At 44.0% G+C, this 23,083-nt stretch overlaps 1 protein-coding gene across 1 annotated transcript in view; it reads right to left on the reverse strand.

Annotated features, from left to right (window-relative positions):
* Window positions 1-23,083, reverse strand: part of SPIDR (scaffold protein involved in DNA repair) — a 284,321-nt gene that overhangs the window by 84,152 nt on the left and 177,086 nt on the right. Inside the window, exons 9-10 of the mRNA XM_052651854.1 lie at window positions 12,969-13,161; window positions 11,358-11,587 (exon numbers count right to left, since the gene is read on the reverse strand). Coding sequence (XP_052507814.1) covers window positions 11,358-11,587; window positions 12,969-13,161 — 423 coding nt within the window. The remainder of the gene's footprint in view (window positions 1-11,357; window positions 11,588-12,968; window positions 13,162-23,083) is intronic.

The following is a 23,083-nucleotide window of genomic DNA, read 5'->3' on the forward strand; positions in this document are numbered from 1 at the left end:
TATAGTAGGCACAGTATGTGTACCAGGAGGCAATAATAAATATTCCTACACACAATCCTTACCCGCAAAGAGGTGACAACCTTCCAGTAAAGAATGACACTTCTGTAACTAACTTCCATACAAAGGACCACAGCTGTCATAAAGAAAGTGTTAAGAGTATATGCTTGGCACCAGGCATTTTATAAATCTTATCTCACTGAATCTTCAAAACAATTATACAAGACTGACAATGACGTTACTAACAGCATGAGGCTGTTAAGAAAAAAATGAAGAGCGTTAAGATTATCTACCTACCTATCTTTAACCAAGAAAATACAGCTAGTAGGTTAGCAAAGCTCAGACTCAAACCCACGCCTGCCTACTTTCAAAATTTGCTTTTTTTTTCATTCTAATGCACTGATGAAGAGACTATTTCCACGGCTAAAACCAGGAGAGACTTGGCAGGGCAAATGGCATACAACCATTGTGAGGTCTGCACAGGCCTCAACAGACTGAGAAAATGAGCTGGGGATGAGCTGCTGTGAGAACACCACAGCATTAAATTACCACTTTGGTTTTTCTGCCTCGAGACAATTAAGAGAGCTTGCAGGGAAATTAAGAAAGAAAAAGAAATAAGATACATCCAGATTGAAAATGAAGAAGTAAAACTATCTTTATTCAAAGACTACATGATTTTATGCATGAAAAATCCTAAGGAAACCACTAAAAAACTATGGCAGCTAACAAGCAAATTCAAAAAGACTTCAGAGTATAGGCCAATATATAAAAATCACCTTCATATCTACATATTAGCAATGAATAATCTGAAATTAAGGAAACAACTGCATTTATAATAGTATAAAAACAGACAATACTCAGGTATAAATTCAACGGCTGAAAACTATAAAGCACTGCTGAAAGAAATGAAAGATCTAATTGAAAGACATCCCATGTTTATGGATCCAAAGACTAAATACTGATGAGATAGCAATTTTCTTCAAATTGACATACATATTCAACACACTCTCTATCAAACACCCAGTTGATTTACTGCAAAATAAAAACAATTAACAAGCTGATTCTAAAACTCATATGTAAATATAAAAGACTCAGAATTCTGAACATAATCTTGGAAAAATAGTTAGAGGACTTATGCTTCCTGATTTTGAAACATAATATAAATATAGAGTAACTCAGATCACTGCAGTGCTAGCATAGAGACATGCAGACAGCAAAGGGGGAGAAATGAGAGGTTAGAAACATACACTTACATGTACAGTCGACTGATCTTTGACAAGGGTGCCAAGAAAACTCCACAAAGAGTAGTCATGTTAGCATGACTGTGGGGCTGGACCACACCATAAACAAAAATCATTCAAATGGATCACAGACCTAAATGGAAGAGCAAACCTATTAAATCTTAGAAGAAAATTCAGAAGCAAACCTTCATAACCCTGGATTAGGCAACGGTTCGTTAGATGCAACACCAAAAGCACAAGCAACCAAACAAACGAGCAAAAAGATAAACTGGACATCACCAAAATTATAAACTTCTGTTTCAAAGAGAGCTATAAAAAAGGGGGCGGGGGTGGAAATCCCACCAGATAATGGCAGAAAATATTTGCGAATCATATATATGAGACTTATATACAGAATAAAGAACTCTTATAATTCAACAAAAAAGGACAAATAACCCAATTAAGAAAGTAGGCAAAGGATTTAAACTAGCATTTCTCCAAAGAAGTATACAAATGAGCAAGATACACGAAAAGATGCTCAACATTGTTACTCCTTAGGGAAACATAAGTCAAAGCCACAATGAGATACAGCTTCATACCCACTAGGATGGCCAGAGGAAAAACCCGCAATGAGATATGGCTCCGTAACATTAGGATGGCTAGTAGAAAAAAGACCATCACAAGCGTTGAGCATGACGTGGAGGAACTAGAGCTGTCACACAGCACTGGTGGGAACGTAAAATGCTGCAGTTTCTTTCAGCTCAATTCTGTTCAGTCGCTCAGTCGTGTCTGACTCTTTGCGACCCCATGAATCGCAGCATGCCAGGCCTCCCTGTCCATCACCAACTCCCAGAGTCCATCCAAACCCATGTGCATTGTGTCGGTGATGCCATCCAACCATCTCATCCTCTGTAGTCCCCTTTTCCTCCTGCCCCTAATCTTTCCCAGCGGCAGGGTCTTTTCAAATGAGTCAGCTCTCTGCATCAGGTGGCCAAAGTATTGCAGTTTCAGCCTCAGCATCAGTCCTTCCAATGAACACCCAGGACTGATCTCCTTTAGAATGGACTGGTTGGATATCCTTGCAGTCCAAGGGACTCTCAAGAGTCTTCTCCAACACCACAGTTCAAAAGCATCAATTTTTCAGTGCTCAGCTTTCTTCACAGTCCAGCTCTCACATCCATACATGACCACAGGAAAAACCATAGTCGCCTTGACTAGACGGACCTTTGCTGGCAAAGTAATGTCTCTGCTTTTGAATATGCTATCTAGGTTGATCATAACTTTCCTTCCAAGGAGTAAGCGTCTTTTAACTTCATGGCTGCAGTCACCATCTGCAGTGATTTTGGAGCCCCCAAAAATAAAGTCTGACACTGTTTCTACTGTTTCCCCATCTATTTCCCATGAAGTGATAGGACCAGATGCCATGATCTTCGTTTTCTGAATGTTGAGCTTTAAGCCAACTTTTTCACTCTCCTCTTTCACTTTCATCAAGAGGCTTTTTAGTTCCTCTTCACTTTCTGCCATAAGGGTGGTGTCATCTGCGTATCTGAGGTTATTGATATTTCTCCTGGCAATCTTGATTCCAGCTTGTGCTTCTGCCAGCCCCACGTTTCTCATGATGTACTCTGCATAGAAGTTAAATAAGCAGAGTGGCAATATACAGCCTTGACGTACTCCTTTTCCTATTTGGAACCAGTCTGTTGTTCCATGTCCAGTTCTAACTGTTGCTTCCTGACCTGCATATAGGTTTCTCAAGAGGCAGGTCAGGTGGTCTGGTATTCCCATCTCTTTCAGAATTTTCCACAGTTTATTGTGATCCACACAGTCAAAGGCTTTGGCATAGTCAATAAAGCAGAAATAGATGTTTTTCTATGTTACTGACTGTGCCAAAGCAGTTTCTTTGGAAAACACTAATTCCTCAGAGAATTTAAAAAAGAGTTACCATATGACCCAGATATTCCACTCCCAGATATATACTGAAAAATTATGTCCACAGAAAAAACTTGGATTAAAATGTTCATAGCAGCACTATTACAAAAGAGACAAATCCATAGAGACAAGAGTAGATTAATGGTTGCCATGGCTGGGAGAAGGGAAGTTAGCAGCCAACTGGTATGGAGTTTCTTTTTGAGGCAATAAAAATGTTGTAATACTAGAATATGGCCACAACTGACCAATTCTGCAAATATAAAGTATTGAACTGCACACTGTAAAAGGGCGAATTTTTACAGCATGTGAATTATATAAAAAAGAGGAGATAGAAGTAAGGTAGTTCCAACGCTGACACCTCTTCATGTGCATTAAGAACAGCAAGACCCAGAGCTGTAATTCCATGGATGTGATGCTGTTTTTACCCTTCACAGTACTCCAGAATGTGAACAGAAGGAAGGGCAGAGAACATAATAGGTCTGGATGTCAGTTAGTAGAATCACCAGTAATAAGACAGGCTGTGAAGGAATCAGGGCTGAATGAACCTGTGATATCACAAGGACCACCAAGAGCTGTTTGAGAGATCAAACAGGCAAATGGTAGGAGCTAGGAAGCTGAGATTAGAGGCTTTATTTAAGACTCATGAACACAGAGCTAATGATTAAGAGAAGACTTGAATTTACTGAGAGCACAGGTAAGTAAGGAGAACCTGAGGAATGGGCTGTGACATCGGTTATGAGGAGACATTAAGAAAATGATGCTCTGCTCTTCTATCTTTGCATCACAATAAAAATACTCAAACCATTGAAGAGGAGTGATTCCAATTTTTCTACAATATGAAAAAATAAAGTACAAGTAACAATAACAACCTATGAACATGTGTTGCTGCGCAGGTCGATAGATACAATAACTGCACAGACTGGTGGAGTGTGGGGGACACAGAAGAGCACGTGGGGTGGCCTATGTGTCCTGGTGAGGCGGAGCGGTCGTCCTCCCTCTGTGCTCTCTCCCTGTGGACATGCATGATTTGCTATTCTGGAGGAACTCCACGCCACTCTGTCTTGATACACACAAGAAGAAGGAAAAACGGTATCTATCTTCGGAGCAAGAAACAGAATGCCTGCACTCTAGTTCTCTTGTGCCATTGAATGCTGAGCATTCTCATTCCCTTCTACATCAATAAGACCTTGCTATCAAAACCTGTTCACGCTCCTTGCATCCCACCCTCTTCCATGCCCAGGGAGCTAGCTTCCACCGTCCTCCCACCCCCTCGGCAACTCCTGTGCGTAAGTCACCCAGGAACTTCACTGGCGTCATCTGTCACCTTGTCAGGCATCTCTGCAGCATCAGATCAGCTGCCCTCTATCACCCGAGGCACTGCCCCATGACGCGGTCCTGCCACAACCAGCCCTTCCCCTCCAGGCTCCTCTGTGCTCCCTCATCTACCCATCCTCCAGTGCTGCAGAACCTGGAGTCTTGAAGCCAATGTTTTCCTTCCTTGGTGTCTGCCATGTCCCCAGTGTGCTCGCATCCACTGCCCTGGCTTTAGACAGCCTCTGCCTGTGATGGAACAGCTCTGAAGGTGTAAAGGCAGGAGGGCCGAGGGCATCTTGCTCTCTCTCCAGGCCCTAGGACCTCTGGAATCCGGCACCATGGACAAACGTACTCTTCAATCAGCCACACATGAATGCACATACAAATGCACAGACTGGCAAGCTGGAGGCTAAAAATCCCTCAATACTGACCTCCAAGCTAAAGTCTTCCCTGACTGTGAGATCTGTTTATCCAGACTGTTCACCTGACACCCTTTCCTGGATGCCTCAAAGGAATCTCAAACTGAACAGGCCCCAGATTGAATCTGCCTGAGAAGTACTCTTTCTATTTCCTTCTGCCTTACCACTCCCAATCCTCCATCCAGTCACGCGCACATGAGAAGTGTCTCCATTTCCCTGCGGCATCGTGTGAGATGGGAGCCTGGTCTGTGCTGGGCCCGGCAGGAGCTTCCTCGGGGCCTCTCTACTTCCACTGGGGCCGTGCTCCATGCCCTCTCATTCCCAAACCATTTCCGTCCCACATCTGACGTGTCTGTTGGACAGGCACACCCGTGGCCCACACTCACTTGCCACTCTGCCACCTCCTTCCTGTTTGGAGCTCTCGAAGGCCCCCCACACCCCACTTCCATGGGTACTTCTCTTTCATCTCTTTTTCATCCAACATCCTCTGAGCTTTCCAGTGTCACTTAAGTAGCACTGCCTCAGAACACGGCCCTTCGATGCCCAAACTAAGTTCTGTCGACTCACTGTCTCTCAGAGTATCCCATTTGTTCTCACCAAGCTCTGAGCACAACTTAAAATCATAAATGTCTTTGCTTTCAATTGGTTTATGTGGGACTCCCTCACCAGACAACGCTCTGTGAGCACAGGACAATGCCTGGTTTTGTCAACTATGTAGAACCAGAACCCAACCCAGGACCAGAGGAAGTGAAAAGAGGAAGAAATGTAAGCCAAGAGACTTAAGTAAGGGTCAAAAGATGAAAAGAGAATAAAATGTCAAAGTAGAGAGAAAGGAAAATGTTTTTCTTTCCTGAGTTCAGTTCAATGAATTTCCATGAAACTAAAATGCAACTTACGGAGAAGGAAATGGCAACCCACTCCAGCATTCTTGCCTGGAGAATCCCATGGACAGAGGAACCTGGGGGGCTACTGTCCCTGAGGTCACAGAGAGTTGGACATGACTGAGCAAAACACAACATTAGTTCAGTTCAGTTACTCATTGTGTCTGACTCTTTGTGACTCCACGGACTGCAGTACGCCAGGCTTCCTTGTCCATCACCAACTCCCAGAGCTTGCTCAAACTCATGTCCATCGAGTTAGTGATGCCATCCAACCATCTCATCCTCTGTCATCCCCTTCTCCTCCTGCCCTCAATGTTTCCCAGTATCAGGGTCTTTTCCAGTGAGTCAGTTCTTCCCATGAGGTGGCCACAGTATTCGAGATGCAGCTTCAGCATCAGTCCTTCCAATGAATATTCAGGACTGACTTCCTTTAAGATTGACTGTTTTGATCTCCTTAGTATTCTGAAGAGTCTTCTCCAACACCACAGTTCAAAAGCATCAATTCTTCTGCGCTCACCTTTCTTTACGGTCCAACTCTTACACCCATACATGACTACTAGGAAAACCATAGCTTTGACTAGATTGACTTTTGTTGGCAGAGTACTGTCTCTGCTTTTCAATATGCTGTCTAGGTTGGTCACAGCTTTTCTCCAAGTAGCGTCTTTTAATTTCATGGCTGCAGTCACCATCTGCAGTGATTTCTGGAGCCCCCAGAAAGAAAGTCTGTCACTGTTTCCATTGTTTCCCCATCTATTCGCCATGAAGTGATGGGACTGAATGCCATGATCTTCATTTTTTGAATGCTGAGTTTTAAGCCAGCTTTTTTACTCTCCTCTTTCACTTTCAAATCAAGAGGCTCTTTAGTTCTTCTTCACTTTCTGCCATAAGGGTGGTATCATCTGCATATCTGAGGTTACTGATATTTCTCCCGGCAATCTTGATTCCAGTTTGTGGTTCATCCAGTCCAGCATTTCACATGATACACTCTGCATAGAAGTTAAACAAGCAGGGTGACAATATACAGCCTTAATGTACTCCTTCTCCAGTTTGGAACCAGTGTGTTGTTCTGTGTCTGGTTCTAACTGTTGCTTCTTGACCTGCATACAGATTTCTCAGGAGGCAGGTCAGGTGGTCTGTATTCCCATCTCTTTAAGAATTTTCCACAGTTTGTTGTGATCCATGCAGTCAAAGGCTTTGACGTAGTCAATAAAGCAAAAGTAGATGTTTTTCTGGAACTCTCTTGCTTTTTTGATGATCCAACAGATGTTGGCAATTTGATCTCTGGTTCCTCTGCCTTTTCTAAATCCAGCTTGAACTGCTGGAAGTTCATGGTTCCCATACTGTTGAAGGCTGGCTTGGAGAATTTTGAGCATTATTTTGCTAGCATGTGAGATGAGTGCAATTGTGTGATAAATTGAACATTATTTGGCATTGCCTTTCTTTGGGATTGGAATGAAAACTGACCTTTTCCAGTCCTGTAGCCACTGCTGAGTTTTCCTAATTTGCTGGCATATTGAGTGCAGCACCTTCACAGCATCATCTTTTAGGATTTAAAAGAGCACAACAGGAATTTCATCACCTCCACTAGTTTTGTTCATAGTGATGCTTCCTAAGACTCACTTGACTTCACATTCTAGGATGTCTGGCTCTAGGTGAGTGATCACACCATCATGGTTACCTGGGTCATGATGCTCTTTTTCGTACAGTTCTTCGGTGTGTTCCTGCCACCTCTTCTTAGTATCTTCTGCTTCTATTCGGTCCATACCATTTCTGTCCTTTATTGTGCCCAACTTTGCATGAAATGTCCCCTTGGTATCTCCAGTTTTCTTGAAGAGATCTCTAGTCTTTCCCATTTTATTGTTTTCCTCTATTTCTTTGCACTGATCAGTGAGGAAGGCTTTCTTATCTCTTGCTATTCTTTGGAACTCTGCATTCAGATGCTTATTTCTTTCCTTTTCTCTTTTGCCTTTAGCTTCCCCTTTTTCAGCTATTTGTAAGGCCTCGTCAAACAACCATTTTGCCTTTTTCCATTTCTTTTTTTGGGGGGATGGTCTTGATCCCTGCCTCCTGTACAGTGTAACAAACCTCAGTCCATAGTTCTTTGGGCACTCTGTCTATCAGATCTAATCCCCTGAAACAGTTAAATACGTAGGGTCTGTCCCTCCAGGCTTTCGTCCAAATGCAAGACCATTGAGCAAGTTCTATGAATTCAATGCCCGCATGAAAGACTAATTCTCCCACAATAAATGTTTCTGCAGTGACAGGCTAGAAACAATGTGTGTCTCTGAGGGATAAAATTATCTGTCCCTAAGTTAAGCATCTCAAGGAAAAAGGAAGTGATGGTTTCAAAAAAAGGGAGGAAGAAAGTCAATCACCATGGACAGGGAGTAGCGTGGTCTAGACGCCACTCTGCCAGGAGGGGGTTGTGGCAGGCAGCCCACTTCTGCGCTCTCTGCTGCAGTTCCCTCCAGTAGAAACTAGTGCTCCCCCGGGCTAAAAAGCCTGTGGTCTGATTAGTCATACGTTTACCTAGCACTCATCCAACATGCAGTGGGTCCAGGTAAAGGTGTGTTCTGGCTCTGAACAGACTTCCTGCTTACTGTTTAGGGAGTGCTTTGGGTCTGTCTTCTGTTACTTTTGATTGAATGATTTATAAAACTAAAGTTCATGTGGCTTACTCTGATATACAACACTTTGAGAAACCAAGTAGAAATGGTTTTTTTTGATAGCGTGAGTTAAAAGAAGTCATTCAGAAGAACAATGGACAGCAGACTTACATATGACATTTCTGAAATCTAACGTAAACTTTCGCTAATGTTTCACAGCTCAGAGGACAAATCTATCTGACCCTCTTCAGGACTGGCAGGCCTCAAATAAAATCCTCTTAATTTCACAGGTGACAAAAATTGGGCTGTATGCCATCAGAAGCTAAGTTGTGACTGATCTCATAAAAGTGACATGGCTAGAGTGCTGGGAGCAGACAGACAAAACACGGTCAAGGTGCCAAGTTAGACACAGAGTCATCACGGTGTTTCCTCAGGGGGGCATCTGACCTGACTGGGCAGGAGGGGAGAATCACTGTAGCAAGAGTCCCAGAAAACAGACTTGCTTCTGTTTATGCCCAAGCACAGGCCTCAATTTACTCTGACATGGTAATTTCTGGCTCTATGGAAACACGTGGTGCTCAGAGAAGACTTCAGTTCACTGCTGGAGCAGAGGTGCTGGGGAAAAGCAGGTGAGCTAACTCAGGGGAGTGGCCCTCACTGTTCAGTCTCCCTGCTATATCCTCCGTGCTCGGGCCTCTGGACAAGACTGACTCCGTGCGCTGCACGGCTGCCTGAAGTTACCAGCAGGCAGGAAGTTACAGGCAGAAATTGCTGATAGAAAAGAGCATTCCGGGCAACGCGCCTAAGTCTTCTGAGGGTGTCTCCCCTTGTATTGTGTTGCACACGCAGGTATGAAGGTCTACCAGGACACACGCTGCTGAGTGACTCTCAAGGACATGCCTTATACACACCAGCAGAGAATTCATAGAGGGCTAAGGGTCTTATTCCTTCTATATTAATTGGATTTGCAAACTGGAGAACCTGATCATTATTACAGCAAATGAATCTAGAAAAAACTAATGGATTATACAGTAAGACCTTTCTGTACCCCAAATACATCACAGAAGGCTTGTCTCCCAACCCAGGCCAAACGCTATGACCTCCATCCAGAAGGACCACTCTTCCTCAGGGTGCACAGTCTACTCAGGTCCCATGCCGGCTTTCCAGGGTGACTGGCCCCTGGTCATCTAGCATCTAAACAGCCTGCTTCCAAGTCAATATTCTTCTCTTTCTTTCAGGTCCAGTATTCTCTACAACCCTGTCATGTGGGATTCTATATCTCACGATGGTTTTCCTTCATCCACATATAACTGTCAGCAAGTCAATCTCTGAGGCCCAGTGTTCTCATCTGTGAAATGGGTTACCATCCTCCAGCTTCTGTTTACAATCTCACATGTGCTACAAGAAGTCTCCATGCCCACTGATACATATGCATTACATCTGATTAACTTGGTGTTGCTTTCTTATTTCTGAGATTTACGCCTGCCCTGCCTTCAATCCTCTGTGAGCACAGCCCCTCAGTTGGTATGTGCCAGGCGTGAGCAGTGCTCTGCGGGCCTCAGGATCTCCTCCTCAGAGCCCAGCATGGTCACAGACCGCAGAAGAAGCCAAGCAAGACAAAGCCTTTGTCTGATTTGTAACTGTCTCAGGTAATTCTGTTTAGAAGGACACAATTTTAAGTCTAGCACAAAACTGGTCAACAGCTACAAGTATGTTAAAGACCTAAAGACGGATATTCTGGTTTCACACATACATTTTCTAAACAGAATAAAAATAAACTTTTCTATAATTCCACAAGAAATATTCTGTAACTCTCCACCTGAAAGGACGGTGAAATTCATGGTCCTTCAAAGTAAGCTGCGGTCCACTGGAAGGCGACTGACAGGTAACAGAGTCGTGCTTCCTGCCGCTCCTTCCCAATAACATCAGAAGGCACCGTAAGGACAGGATGCCTGTGACTTGTTATTTCTTCAGTATGTGTTTCTCTAACAGCAGAGGCACAAAATGATTGACTGTCAGATAAACTGGCATCTATGCTTTTAATTTCTACTCTTCTGTAAATCTGTCTTACTGCTTTGAGGGCAATTTAACATAGAAAGATAACCTCAGAGGGGTCTGACAAGGATAAAGAAACTCTTACTCAACCATGTGTCTACAGCTATCTGAAAACACACAACCAGAAAGAGTCTAAGTGTGAGTAGAAAGATGCCACTCCCAACATCTGCTGGAGTGAAGCACTGTGAATCACAGGTCTACCCTTGCTCCCACAGCTGTTGAGTTAGGCAGGGCACCAAGGCAGCCACTACCCACAGGGGGCTACCTAAAATGACTTAATTAAACTTCAGTGAAATTATAAATGTAGTTTGCTCAGCCCCAGCAGCTGTACTTCCTGCGTGGTCAGTGGCTGCCGCACGGGCGAGGGCAGTGAGCAGCATCCGTACCACTCACAGGACCTGTGGCAACACCAAAGCGGACTCAAAAGCCCCATCTGAGAGCCACAGACCCACCAGCTGCCATTTCTTTATCCTGGTTTCTAAGACATAAAACTTGACAGCTATTGCCATGGTCTTTTCAACCTTGCCTTGGCTCTTTCAGAACAATACCAATCATGCTTGTATGACTTTCAGTAGCATGAACTATCAAAGGTAAAAGTAAATGTGACTAACTTTTCTACTAGGTCTATTTAGATAAACTGGAGAAGGGAATGGCAACCCACTCCAGTATTCTTGCCTGGAAAATTCCATGGACAGAGAAGCCTGGCAGGCTAGAGTCCATGGGGTCACAAAGAGTTGGCCACAACTGAGTGACTGAGCACATTTAGATAATTATACATGGACAAAATCCTCTGTCATACCAGGTGTTCCAAATTTTGATGTAAGAGAAAACCAACCAAAGAAACACCACCCCTGTGCATGGCGATGAAACTGCTCTGAGAAGAGCTTCCCCTCTGTGCAGATGAGTGTGGGCCCGGCACCCATGTCCGTCACTCACCGTGCTCTGGGTGGGGCTGTGCTGTCTGCCTGCTGGCCTCTGCAGGGCAGGGAGTACACTCTCTGCACCACCACTCGCACGCCCACTCCCGTCCAGGCAGCAGCTCCGTGGCTCTCGACTGCATCCAGCAGAGAATCCCTCAGGGGAGCTCGGCTGGGGACGCATGGCTCTGCTTGGTCGGGATGGAGGGTCCGGTCTGTGCCCACTGCAGTGTGACGATCACACAGAACCTGATGAGACATGCAAAAGGAACACTTGCAGGCTGACTCACGGGGGCATGCACGATACCGAACGTGGCAGCCGGCGTGGCTGCAGGACCCTCAAGGAATGACAGGGACAAATGCAGAGCTGCAGCTCAGGGCTCCCATCAGCGGGCCACCTGTGTGGCCATGGCGAGCTGAGGCGCACAGACCACCTCGGGGGTTTGAGGACATGCAGAAAGGACTCCTATTAAAATACCTCATGGCAATTTTAAAAGTTTTCTTCTATGAGGTAACAATCTCAAAGCACAAACTACAAAACAAAATGAAAGAAGGACTAGGGTTACTGTGAAGTGCCAGCACTTTGCACTCTCCAGTGAGCCATAGGAGTCGCCTCAACAATCCTGGTGAACACCTTCACAAGAGGACAGCGCCTCTAGAAGACTTTGTGCCCCCTGCATCCCAGCACCGTTCTCTACATCCTGTGCTTGCATAACAAACATGTGAGCCTCACAACCCAAGGAGGCAGGCTGCAGTCACCACTGTTACACAGACAGGCATGCTGAGACAGGAGCCGAGAATCCTGCCCAAGACTGCCAGCAGGAAGTGGCTGAGGCAGGACCCAAACTCGGCTCTGAGGTCCACAGTCCGCACTCTCAACACTAAGCTCTCCGGCAGCTACCCTGGCGCAGATAGCAGACACAGACACATCTCATGAATTTAACATCACACACCTGTTTGAAACTGTATGTTAAAGCAGTAATGCACTTTGGGCCATATACTGTACATCTGTTAAACTGATTAAAGGGAGATTTCACATAATTCCCTCCAGACACATGTTCTGATAGTCAAAGGGAGGCCCTGCTTGATTCCATACATACAAAGCAGGATGAAAGTCCATTTGCTTTTCTTTCTGGTTTCCCCTCATGTGGTCACCCTCAACATACCCCTAAGCGCTGATGCAGGGAGCCAGGCAACCCTGAGGTAGCTGCGCTGGAGTCAAGACACTTGGAGCCCACAGCACCCCAGGAGTGTCCTCTTGCCCACCCCAAGTGTGGCTTAGCGCTCCCCAAGTTCATCATCATGGGTAGTCATGGCTCAGGGTCACTAACATTCCAAAAAGCAATCTCCAGTGTGTAACCTCAAGTTTACGCAACTCTTTATCCCCAGGGCAACAAACATCATGAAGAAGAAAAAGATGATTTTTTAAAATAAATAAAAGAGGCTTAAGTAAGCTCTTAGGCGGTTATGAGAACAGAAAAAAAACCTCAAATTTTAATAAATTAGAGTAAATATGACATATATGTGTGTTGAATACTTGAAGAAGACCAAAGGAAAACACTTCTATAAATACCGGGCCTTTAAATGCAGTATTATTACAAAGCGAAAATTTCTAAGTTGAGGAGTTTACCTTGCTTTCGGGTGAGCTATCAGTTAGGCTCTTAAACTGGAACACCTGAGCCAGAGTGCTGCTCCTCCTCGGACAGGGCATGTCACACTTGTGCACACTTGATGCTTCTGAATCTTCTTTGGCAACAACTTTCTGACAAAAGTAAGTATTCAGAATAACAGGGCAACTTCCACCTGGGATAATAAGCTTTTGCCTGGAAAGGGAAAGATACGCAAATAAAAATTTATTTGCAGTGCTGGATTCCTCTTACTTTCTTGCTAAATCTTGAGTACGAAGGGCAATAGCGTGCTGGCTACGGACACCACAAGCCAGCCCCAGGGACAGCGCCCTGGCCTCTGCGGCTCGGCAGATCCTGCCTCGGGAGTCAGGGTGGAGGAGGTGACCACACCCCTGCCAGTGAGAGCTGCTGCAGGGTAGCCTCAGGACCCCTCAGGGGCCTCAGGGGCAGGTACCAGAGGTGAGGGGCACAGAGCTGCCCGACACGGAAGGGAACATTACAACAAGACCGCTCGCCTCTTTCAGAGAAGAAGCGTCAGACACCAAAGGAACTCCACCTTCACTACCAAACGGACACAGTCACTGCGGTGGCTCACATTTGAGCAGAAACAGGACAAGGTTCTCCCGGTGCCTCTCAGACCTCTAAGGCTTATTCCTCACACAGGAGGAGCTGCTTAACATTAAGGGAGACTGAGGACCTCCACTCCCAGGAAGATGAAGGAGATACACTTTCCCCTTTTTTCTCCCCCTAGACACAAGGAATGCCTGATGCTGCACAGAAACAAAATGAGAAGATGCTGAAAGGGGAGAGAGAGGAGCAGACAAAAACACCCTCAAAAGCTCACTTTCTCTGACTGAAGGACAAGAAAGGGGCAGCCCAGTGAGACAGAAAAGGTTTAGCAGCTTCCTTTTAGGCAAACATCACAGAAAAACTGTGACCCATGGCCACACATACCAGCCAAGGGCGAGAGAAGCCCACACATGGCCCTCGACAGGCTGTCGTGGGAAGTCCCTGCAGCCCAGTGGGGCTGCCCACACCGCCATCAGAGGGGAGATGCCCGACACCCAGAACCAAGCCCCAGCTCCAGCCCACGCAGTGTCAGAGGAGACCCAGCAGCGTCAGGGCTTCCCCACAACCCAGTCTCCCACTACTGTCCACTGCGGTCAGCGGGGGCCATGTCGGGGGCAGGGACGAGGGGTATCCTGACGTCTCCCTCCGCCTGGTAAAGAGTACCCCCCAACCCACACTTCTCTTCTCAGAGCAGTATCAGACAAAGCCAGCCAAAACTGGCTTAAATAAGATCCAGGACCTCATAATGCCTAACATGCACAGTTAACGTCTACAATCACTTGTTACACAAAGACTGAGGCCAGGAGGAGAAGGGGGCAACAGAGGATGAGATGGTTGGATGGCATCACCAACTCGATGGACATGAGTGTGAGCAAGCTCCAGGAGATGGTGAAGGACAGGGAAGCCTGGCGTGTTGCAGTCCATGGGGTCGCAAAAAGTCAGCCACGACTGAGGGACTGAACAACAAGGTTTGTAAAAGCTCACTTGGTAAATCACATGACAACCAACAACAGCAGTGAACATCAACACGAGGCTGGGCCTGCACGGATTCTTCTGTCAAGGAATATGAAGAATGTGATGTGTTTACTTTCCAGTCCTCTCTCAGGACCTCCCTGACGAGGCAGCGGCGGTGGCGGGCCAGGCTGCCATGCGGGTAGTCACACACAGGGACACACACAGAATCCTAGGGTGTGGAGCCAAGCACCAGGGTTTCGACTGAAGCTCACTTTAGAAAAGAAAGAGAGAGAACCCTGTATATTCAAATAGAAACAGTCATTTGTCAGAATGTTTGCTTTCAAGAAGAACCATTTCCATTGTTCTTTACTGAGTCTGTTATGAACAGAATTCAGGTAAACAGGGAAAAATAAGACTGTTTTTTTAATGTCACTAAGGGCACAGGAGGAAAACCAAGTGAAACCTCTTTTCATTTTCCAGTGCTTGTCAACCCTGCCAAAGTATAAAATATCCCATTAGCGGCTCAGAACAAACAGTATTTCTTTCACATCACAAATAAGATCAACATGCTTATTTACTGTCTAGGAAGAAGGTATCCAAATCTGATGGGTGGCAAAGACAACTGCTGGGATTAATGCTGTGACCTAAAGAAAACAAAGACAAACAGAAGGAATTTCCTTACTTTTTTCCTTCTCTCTTTTAATGGCTAGTTAGCTAAGAGTCAGACTGAGAACTGTAGTTGTCAGAAAAACATAAGCCTAGTCTTAATCTACTTTCCACTGAAGACATACCTGGCACCAGTAATCAATTCTGCTTACAATTTCATCCCAACTGGAAGCTCCAGTACAGAGCTGGCTGGTGTAAGCGTCTCCCACCACCACGTGGGGCAGGCCGAGGGGAAGACAGCCCACAGGGGACAGACACCAACGGAACCCCTGAGAGAAGCAGAACCATGCCGGCGCTGCCGGAACCCAGGCTTCTGAGGGGAGACAGGCATGGGGCTCTCCAAGTAATTAATCATCTACAGATTGTTATCCCTGTGAGAGGTCTTGTCTGGTTGGTTCACCCATCATTATTTCATACAAATAAAAATGTTTTTCAAATGGATGTTGCCCCTTTTTCTAGCTTCTGTGGTAAAAGCACCTCTTCTCTCTGTACTCACTAGTGCTTTTCAAAATGTTTGTGCTGGCCTCTATAACTAAACCCCTCAAATCCTAGAATAGATCATCTGTCTCTCCTTTATCTTTGTTTCTGAGTGCCAGACAGTACCTGACATGTGTAAGAGACTCAATAAATGCTTCCTAAATTAATGGAACCAAAACCACTTTATTACTACTCATCAGATGTGTTTATAAAGAAATGAGTGTGCCTTCTGAACAGATAAGCCAGACCTTTCACAGCTCTGTCCACGTTCTTTAGAGGAATCTGGCTGTAGCACACATTTCACATCAGGCCGTGGAAGAATAGAAGGTTGGAGGGGACATGTGCAGGCACAGAGCTTCAGTGCACAGCACACGATGGCTTGGGAGGCAGGAGGAAAGACATGGTTTGGATTCTAAGAAGCCTGGGTTTAAATCCTGGCTTTGCTACTCACTAGCTGTGTGAATGTGGGCAAATGTAACTGATGACTCAGTTTGTATAACAGGGGAGCATGAACAGTAGCTATAAGCAGTGCAGAGATTTCTTCAAGGATGAAGTAACAGCATGGTGTGGAGTTCTGGGAGCAGCTTTGCACAAATAGATGGAGGCTGCCAGTACTGCTGCTCCTCCAAGAATTACATCTTCAGTCACTTGACAGTAGTCATTGTCTCTTGTTTAGCAAAAACTAGGGTAACTCAGTGTTATTTGCCTGTGGCCCATCTTCTTTCTCCTCCTAAAGGTCAGAGAGAAGTCTACGCCATGAGCAGAAAATACTACTCCCCCGCTGCCTCCATGTGCTCATGTGCAGGAAGACGCCTGTGTCGCTCCTCCTCTCTGGCTGGATTCTGCTCTGGGTGCTACTGCACTGGCCACACTCTCATTCAGTCCTCTTCACAATGAGGAGGCCTGTCTGCATTTCCAGAGGAGGTACGATAACAACTGTGTCCACAGCAAGGGTCCACGACAGGGCTGAAACACAAGCCAACGGCTTTAAAGCCAGTCTGTTCTCTTTCCTGGTGGGAGGATGGGACCCACCACTGAATATGGCCAGAAAGGTCCCGCACCATTCCCGGAAGGACAGTGCGCGGGACAGGAAGTGGCACACTCGCCAGGCAGGGGCCAGCGTACAGGTCAGCGGGGCCACCGGGACAGTGTGAGGCACTGTGGGGGGCCCGTCCGACAAGCTGCCACACAGGGACGTGAAAGCAGATGCACAAAGGTCTCTGGTGACAACAGAACCTCAGAGCCACTTTCTACACCTGTGCCTGGGAGGCAGCCGTGGTGGCAAACAGATTTCAAATAAAATGAAAGAAAACAAAATCTACAGTACAGATCCCAAGGTGCAGGAGCCACGTGTCCAGTCTGCAATGTGGTCAGTACCATACTGGGCAGCACAGATCACTGCACAGAGTTCCAGCAGCTATCGGAGAACTTCATTCTCCAGACAGAAAATAAACCACATTCCATTCACTTGGTAAGCCCTTTTTCATTGATCAGCTTGTCGGATTTGAAAAGGCTATTGTACCTCTTGACTTCTGAGCCACAGCACAAGCTCAGGCCCATCTGGCTCCTCCCCCAGACACCAGCATATGAATCCCTGCGTGAAACCCAAGTTGGCAACAAGACAGTGTTAGCAGTGTTTTCATGAATTTTTAAAAACAGCAAAATATCCTGCCCACATTTTCAATTATTCAAAGAGTGAACGGGCACTCCTCCTCTCACCAAAAATCAGATTTATTCTAAAAAATTTAAAACCTTAGTCCTAGGAAATATCTCTAAACTGAAGAATCAAACCAATTTAAGAAACAGTAAGTTTTGCTCCCTTTATTTTCAACTTCTTATTTGACAAGATTTATCACCTGGTTCAAATATGTTTCTTTTACCTTCCTATGCAAATAACACCCACATTACCTAAAAAACTGATAAAAACACTGAAGTAGAACACATTTATAACCGTGTTATTTTAAATTCCCAGAGTAGACATTAACCCCCTTTTGATCCAAATAAAGACATCACTGACAAACAGTTTATTCCATTCTAAAGTGGACAGCAAAATACATTAAAGATGAATTCATGGAAGAATATAAAATGTAAGACAGACTTTCTCTATAAACCAGAAGCCTAATTCTCCACACCAACATAAGTTTCTTCCTCTGTAAACCAGAAGCCTAATTCTCCACACTAACATAAGTTTCTGGCCATATCCTTTTATAGGCACAGGTCACTGGAAATTCCAGTTTACAGAAAGAACCACCACTTTTCTGGCAGTACGTGTAAACTTTATTTTCAAGGCACAAATCCCACACTTATTCAATAACAAAAATTCTGTCAAAACATAACAGAAAATGCAGAAAAAAAGAAGAAAGCAGGAAAAGCATGGTCTGATGTCAGACTGACCTCGGTTTAAATTCTAGCTATGCTACATGCTGCCAATTTTATCTTCATTAAATTACTTAGATTTTTCTCAACTTTAACTTTTTCATAACTAAAATGGGGATCATGCCCACTTAATGTTGTTACTGTGAGACTAAGTGCATATGTTCCAATATACAAGCCAAAGACAGAGATGAGTGCATACCAGGCTTGGCATACATACTGGCTACTAATTAAAATAGTACCTAATATATCGGCTATTTAAAAAATCTCTAGAGGTTAACAGTATTTCCAGTGTAAGACAGGAAACCTTTAAAAAATTTAGTTTCCTCTGGGTTCATGCTAGTATATGTATTTCTATATACAACTGGGTAATTAAAGGCCTTAAAAATGTTCATACATTTTTATTCAACAAAGTCATTGTTAAGAATCTATACCAATGAAATAATCAGAGATGTGGAGGAAAAACACGCAAAAAAACATTACTCATACTCATATATTATAGTGAAATACAGCAAAGAAGCTAACTTTCTAATAAAAAGTAGAAAAATAACGAAACAGCTATACAAATAATAGCATAAAAAATCCTAATTAAAGAAAAAGTAGGGGTCTTCCCTGGGGGCTCAGTAGTAAAGAATCCATCTGCCAATCAATGCAGGAGACACAGGTGGATTCCTGGTCCAGGAAGATCACACATGCCACAGGGCAACTAAGCTGGTGCACCACAACCACTGAGCCCGTGCTCCAGAGCCCGGGAGCCGCAAGGGCTGAGCCCACCTGCTGCAACTCCTAAAGCCCCAGAGCCTGAGCTCCGTAACAAGACCAGCTACCGCAATGAGAAGCCCGGGCACAGCAACAAGGAGTAGCCCGCTGTGGGTACTACCACCGTGGGTGACAACTGTTATATTGTTGAATTAGAGAAACAGACTCAGGCTTGTATGAACTATAAGATTCCAAGATAGTAAGGCTACATATTATTTTTATAATATTCTTACTAGGAGGAAGTGCACAAGGATGAACTGCACCGGAAAACTTAGCAACTTATCCTTAAATAAAAGGATTACACACCAGTAAGTATGAATGCTCTTCTTTATATTATTGTGTCTTTTTTTTCTACAATAAAAATGTATTCTTTAACAGATATAAATAAGCACTTGAATCAACCTTTTACTTAACAATAAACTGCATCATTACTTGAATAAACTAAGCAATAACCACTTCCTGTGAGTAACTCTCAAATGAGTCCAAACTGACCCAACTAGTAAGAGTTAACATGCTCCTTATCCCATCTCTTCCTCAGCACCTCAGTTCTATTGTCTGTCTACCTATCTCAGATTTGTGCCACAACAGTACCACCTTTAAAGAGTACTCAGAAAGTGCACTACCATCTTTCAGCCACTTTGCTTCATTAAAGCATATTCCACCAGGTTATATAACACAGTGCTGTGGCTGGACTTCCTACAGCTGTGGTCTCTGGGTAAAGGATTCTCCCTGCTCTATTCAGTTCTGTTTCTTGAAAATCAGAAATAGCCATCTTTATAACAAGACCTAAATTTATGCATTAACAAGGACAGCGCAGGCAGAAACCTGATGCCTCTGGATGGGTTGTGGCCGGCCGCTATCTGTAGGGTCATAAGCATCTCCTGAACCCAAACCTACACATATTCCCATGTTGCCACACTGCTTTCTCGGGGCCTATCTGAAACCTTTACCTACAGACTTCTCATGTGACTTCAGAACAGAAAGTTTAAATTTGAGCATGAATCAGAACTACAGGCTTGTTACAACACCCACTGCTGGGCCCCACACCCTGAGCCTCTGATTCAGGAGTCTGGGGAGGGGCCACCTAATCTGTGTTGGTTACAGGCTCCACGGTGACGCTGCTGGTCCCCTCACCATACTCTGAGGATTACTGCTCTAGAAAAATCCACACGACCATCACACCTTCCTAACTTCACTCAAGAGACTGGTAGCCCTTTCAAGTTTACTCATTTTAGCTACAAAACACCTGCTCCACCGTCAGGACTTCCTGCATAAAGGGCAGGAAGCTTCTTGGTGGAGTCTTCTGGCTTTGCCAGGACTTGTAGGAAGGCAGCACTTCCTCTTTTGCTCTCCCATCACATCTGGTGACCTGTACAAATCTAAGGCTTTAACTCACTGACTGTTAGGGCTTGACCTTCTCACCTTTGAATTAACAATAAAGATCTCACTCCATGCAGCAGAAAAAAAGAGAAATAAACTATACCTAATGTCTCTGGCCCACAGGTCAATGGCTGCAAGATAAAAATCACAACGGGATGAAGCATTTTTTTCATATGACGGAGTGAACAGCGCCTCCCTCACATCTCATCCACAGAGTTGGAAGACAAGGCTGCAAGTACTGGCTTGGCCAAAAACTTTGTTTGAGTTTTTCTGTTACATCTTAAAAACACCTGAATGAACTTCTTGGCCATCCCAGTGAAATGCATTTTTTTTTTTAGAAACTTGCAACATGACACTCCATGCTTCTTTCTAGGTAAAAACTGTCTATTCAGAGCAGCAGTTTGGTACAGCAAGTAGAACAAGAACGTGAAAGTCTAGAGATTTGGGTTCAAATCCCATTTGGTCATTTACAAGCCAGATGATCTGAATTGCCTCGCCTAAACAAACAGAATCCTTTTTGTCTTGTACTGGTGAATAACAACATTTAAGTTTGACGATTTTAAGACAACAATGGATACCAAAGTATTTGATACATTAAAATGCTTTAGATAAATGATGGTTATTATTCTTCAACAACCTTGGATTATAAAAATTCATCCATTCTAGAAAACTTCCAAATATCATCTTTCCAGTTACAAACAATTTAAAGCTGCAATTTCAATGCAACTTAATGTTATTTAAACAGACAAACAAACAAAAAATATGCTTTTTATAAAACTATCAAAAGTGAGAACTCTTTGGTGAATGATTTTTTAATCAGAAATATATGACTTTCCAAATACATAGGTAACAAAGCCAACTTCAATTCTCAGATGTCTATAACCACAAACCTCAACGTGGAGACCACTTTCAAAGAAAAATGAAACTTAGAAACAAAAAGATGAAGCTACAAGACACAAGACAAGCCAGGAGTCAGAGGAGTGACTCAGTTTTTCCTTATGCTCGCCTTCACTAGAGCACTGAAGGAAACCCTGGCTCAGGACAGACCAAAGAACCACAGCAGTCAGAATGGCTAAACTTATCTTGTTGTCTAGGTTTATCATTCCAATGGAGATACAAAGTTGATTTAAAAATCCACTTTTATCAAGAAATGTTACAGTAACTATTCATATAAATAATTTAATCTGCAAATAGATTCAGATCACCAAAAACCAACAAAGGTAGAAACATAATAGTGTTATATAAAAGGAATTCTAATAATGGTCACATAATATATAATATAGATCATCTCAACAAAAGATGACAGTATTCACATGTAAAATAAATTTTTTAATGGTTTGATCTTTTGATCTCATAAAGACAAATAAAAGTTGAGATAACACAAAAAATGAGGAATAGACTACAGTATTTGAATAGTGTGTCAAGAAAAAAAGGGAGAAAAACAAATCAAGTGGATTGAAAAATATTTTTCTAAAATCCACAAAGTGTCCCAAACTGAAATTTCAGTATAAAAATTTATGAAAATTAGACCAAAAGGATTCACAATAAATGACATTTAAAGAAACTTGGGAAGACAATGATCACAAAGAACTGAAGTTGACAGTACTAAAATCAGAGAATCAGTTAATTAAGACTGTCCTCAAAATTCACAAAGCCCGGGTTTAATTATTACCACAAACAAAACCTAGTCTAGCTTCAAAATGAAGGAGCATCAGCTGAATTAGATAAATGCGCAAGACTCATTAGAGGACATGCTTTAAATTATAAAAGGAATAAGAATGTTCTGGGATCAAAACACTCTTAGAAGAAGCAGTAGCACAACTTCTCTTGAATGGCACAACTTATCTTCATGAAAAAGAAATTAGGGCAAACAAGAATGGCAGAAACCTCAGAATGTAACATAGCAACCAGGGCACAGCAAAACCATAGCAGGGTGTGTCATATGCCAAAATCAAAACCAGTATCTCTATGTGCGCTTCACCCACCCAGGAGAAATACTAAAGCAACTAGAGCCAGACACACAAAATACAAGTTTGGGCCTTTAAACAGTGAGAGTGTGCCCCACAGAAGAAAAACTTCCCTTGAGACTCCACAACTAGCCGAGGCTGCAGTCCTGCACGTTAATCCAGGGCAGGGGATGAAACCTTCTGTACTTAGTTTCTCCTGACACCTTCCGCCAGGGGGTCCACCTGACAGTGTGTCCCCCTGAGAGCTGCCTAGCCCTGGTCTTGGGTGCCACAGCCCCACAAACACGACTGCAGAGCAGAATCTGAGGGTGCTCCCAACTTATCACCGAGGCCTCCTGCGCCTGCCTGACCTGAAAGTGACTGGATGACCGTGGAGCAGTTAGTATGCCATTACCCTTTCAACTCCCTACCATGCAAGGTTAGTAACACAGCTTGAAACATACCTTTAAGCTACAAACGCCTACCCACATTCCCAAGTATCCTCAGGTACGAGCTTGCCCAGTGCCCTGATCGAGACAAGCAGTGTGTAAGTTCACCGTGCAGAAGCTCCGCTCTGCAATTTAGACACATTTAAATAGAACCAGGCTCACCTGTATTCAACATACTATTTGAAAAATCAATAGAAATGACTTTCTACTTAACAAACTTTAATCATTCTTGTTTCTTAATACAAAGACAAGCACATAAGGACTGGAGTGGGGTGCCATTGCCTTCTCCGTGTTTTCCTCAATGATGGGATTGTTTCCTTCCATCCACCGGGAACTGTTTAACGTTCTCCTCTTTCTGGACTCCATTGAGTGGGCTCCTGAGGGCAGGCCGCACAGAGCCCCAGTTCCAAGAGAGACACTGAGTCTGTGTGTGTGAGGCTGTGAGAGGGAACAAACTTACACAAATGGAAGTCTTTTTCATATTTCATTTTTGTCTTTAAAACGGTTATAATTTACAAAGTGAATCTTCAAAGGAAACAATTC

The sequence above is a fragment of the Budorcas taxicolor genome, chromosome 14, assembly GCF_023091745.1.
Source record: "Budorcas taxicolor isolate Tak-1 chromosome 14, Takin1.1, whole genome shotgun sequence".
Lineage (NCBI taxonomy): Eukaryota > Metazoa > Chordata > Mammalia > Artiodactyla > Bovidae > Budorcas > Budorcas taxicolor.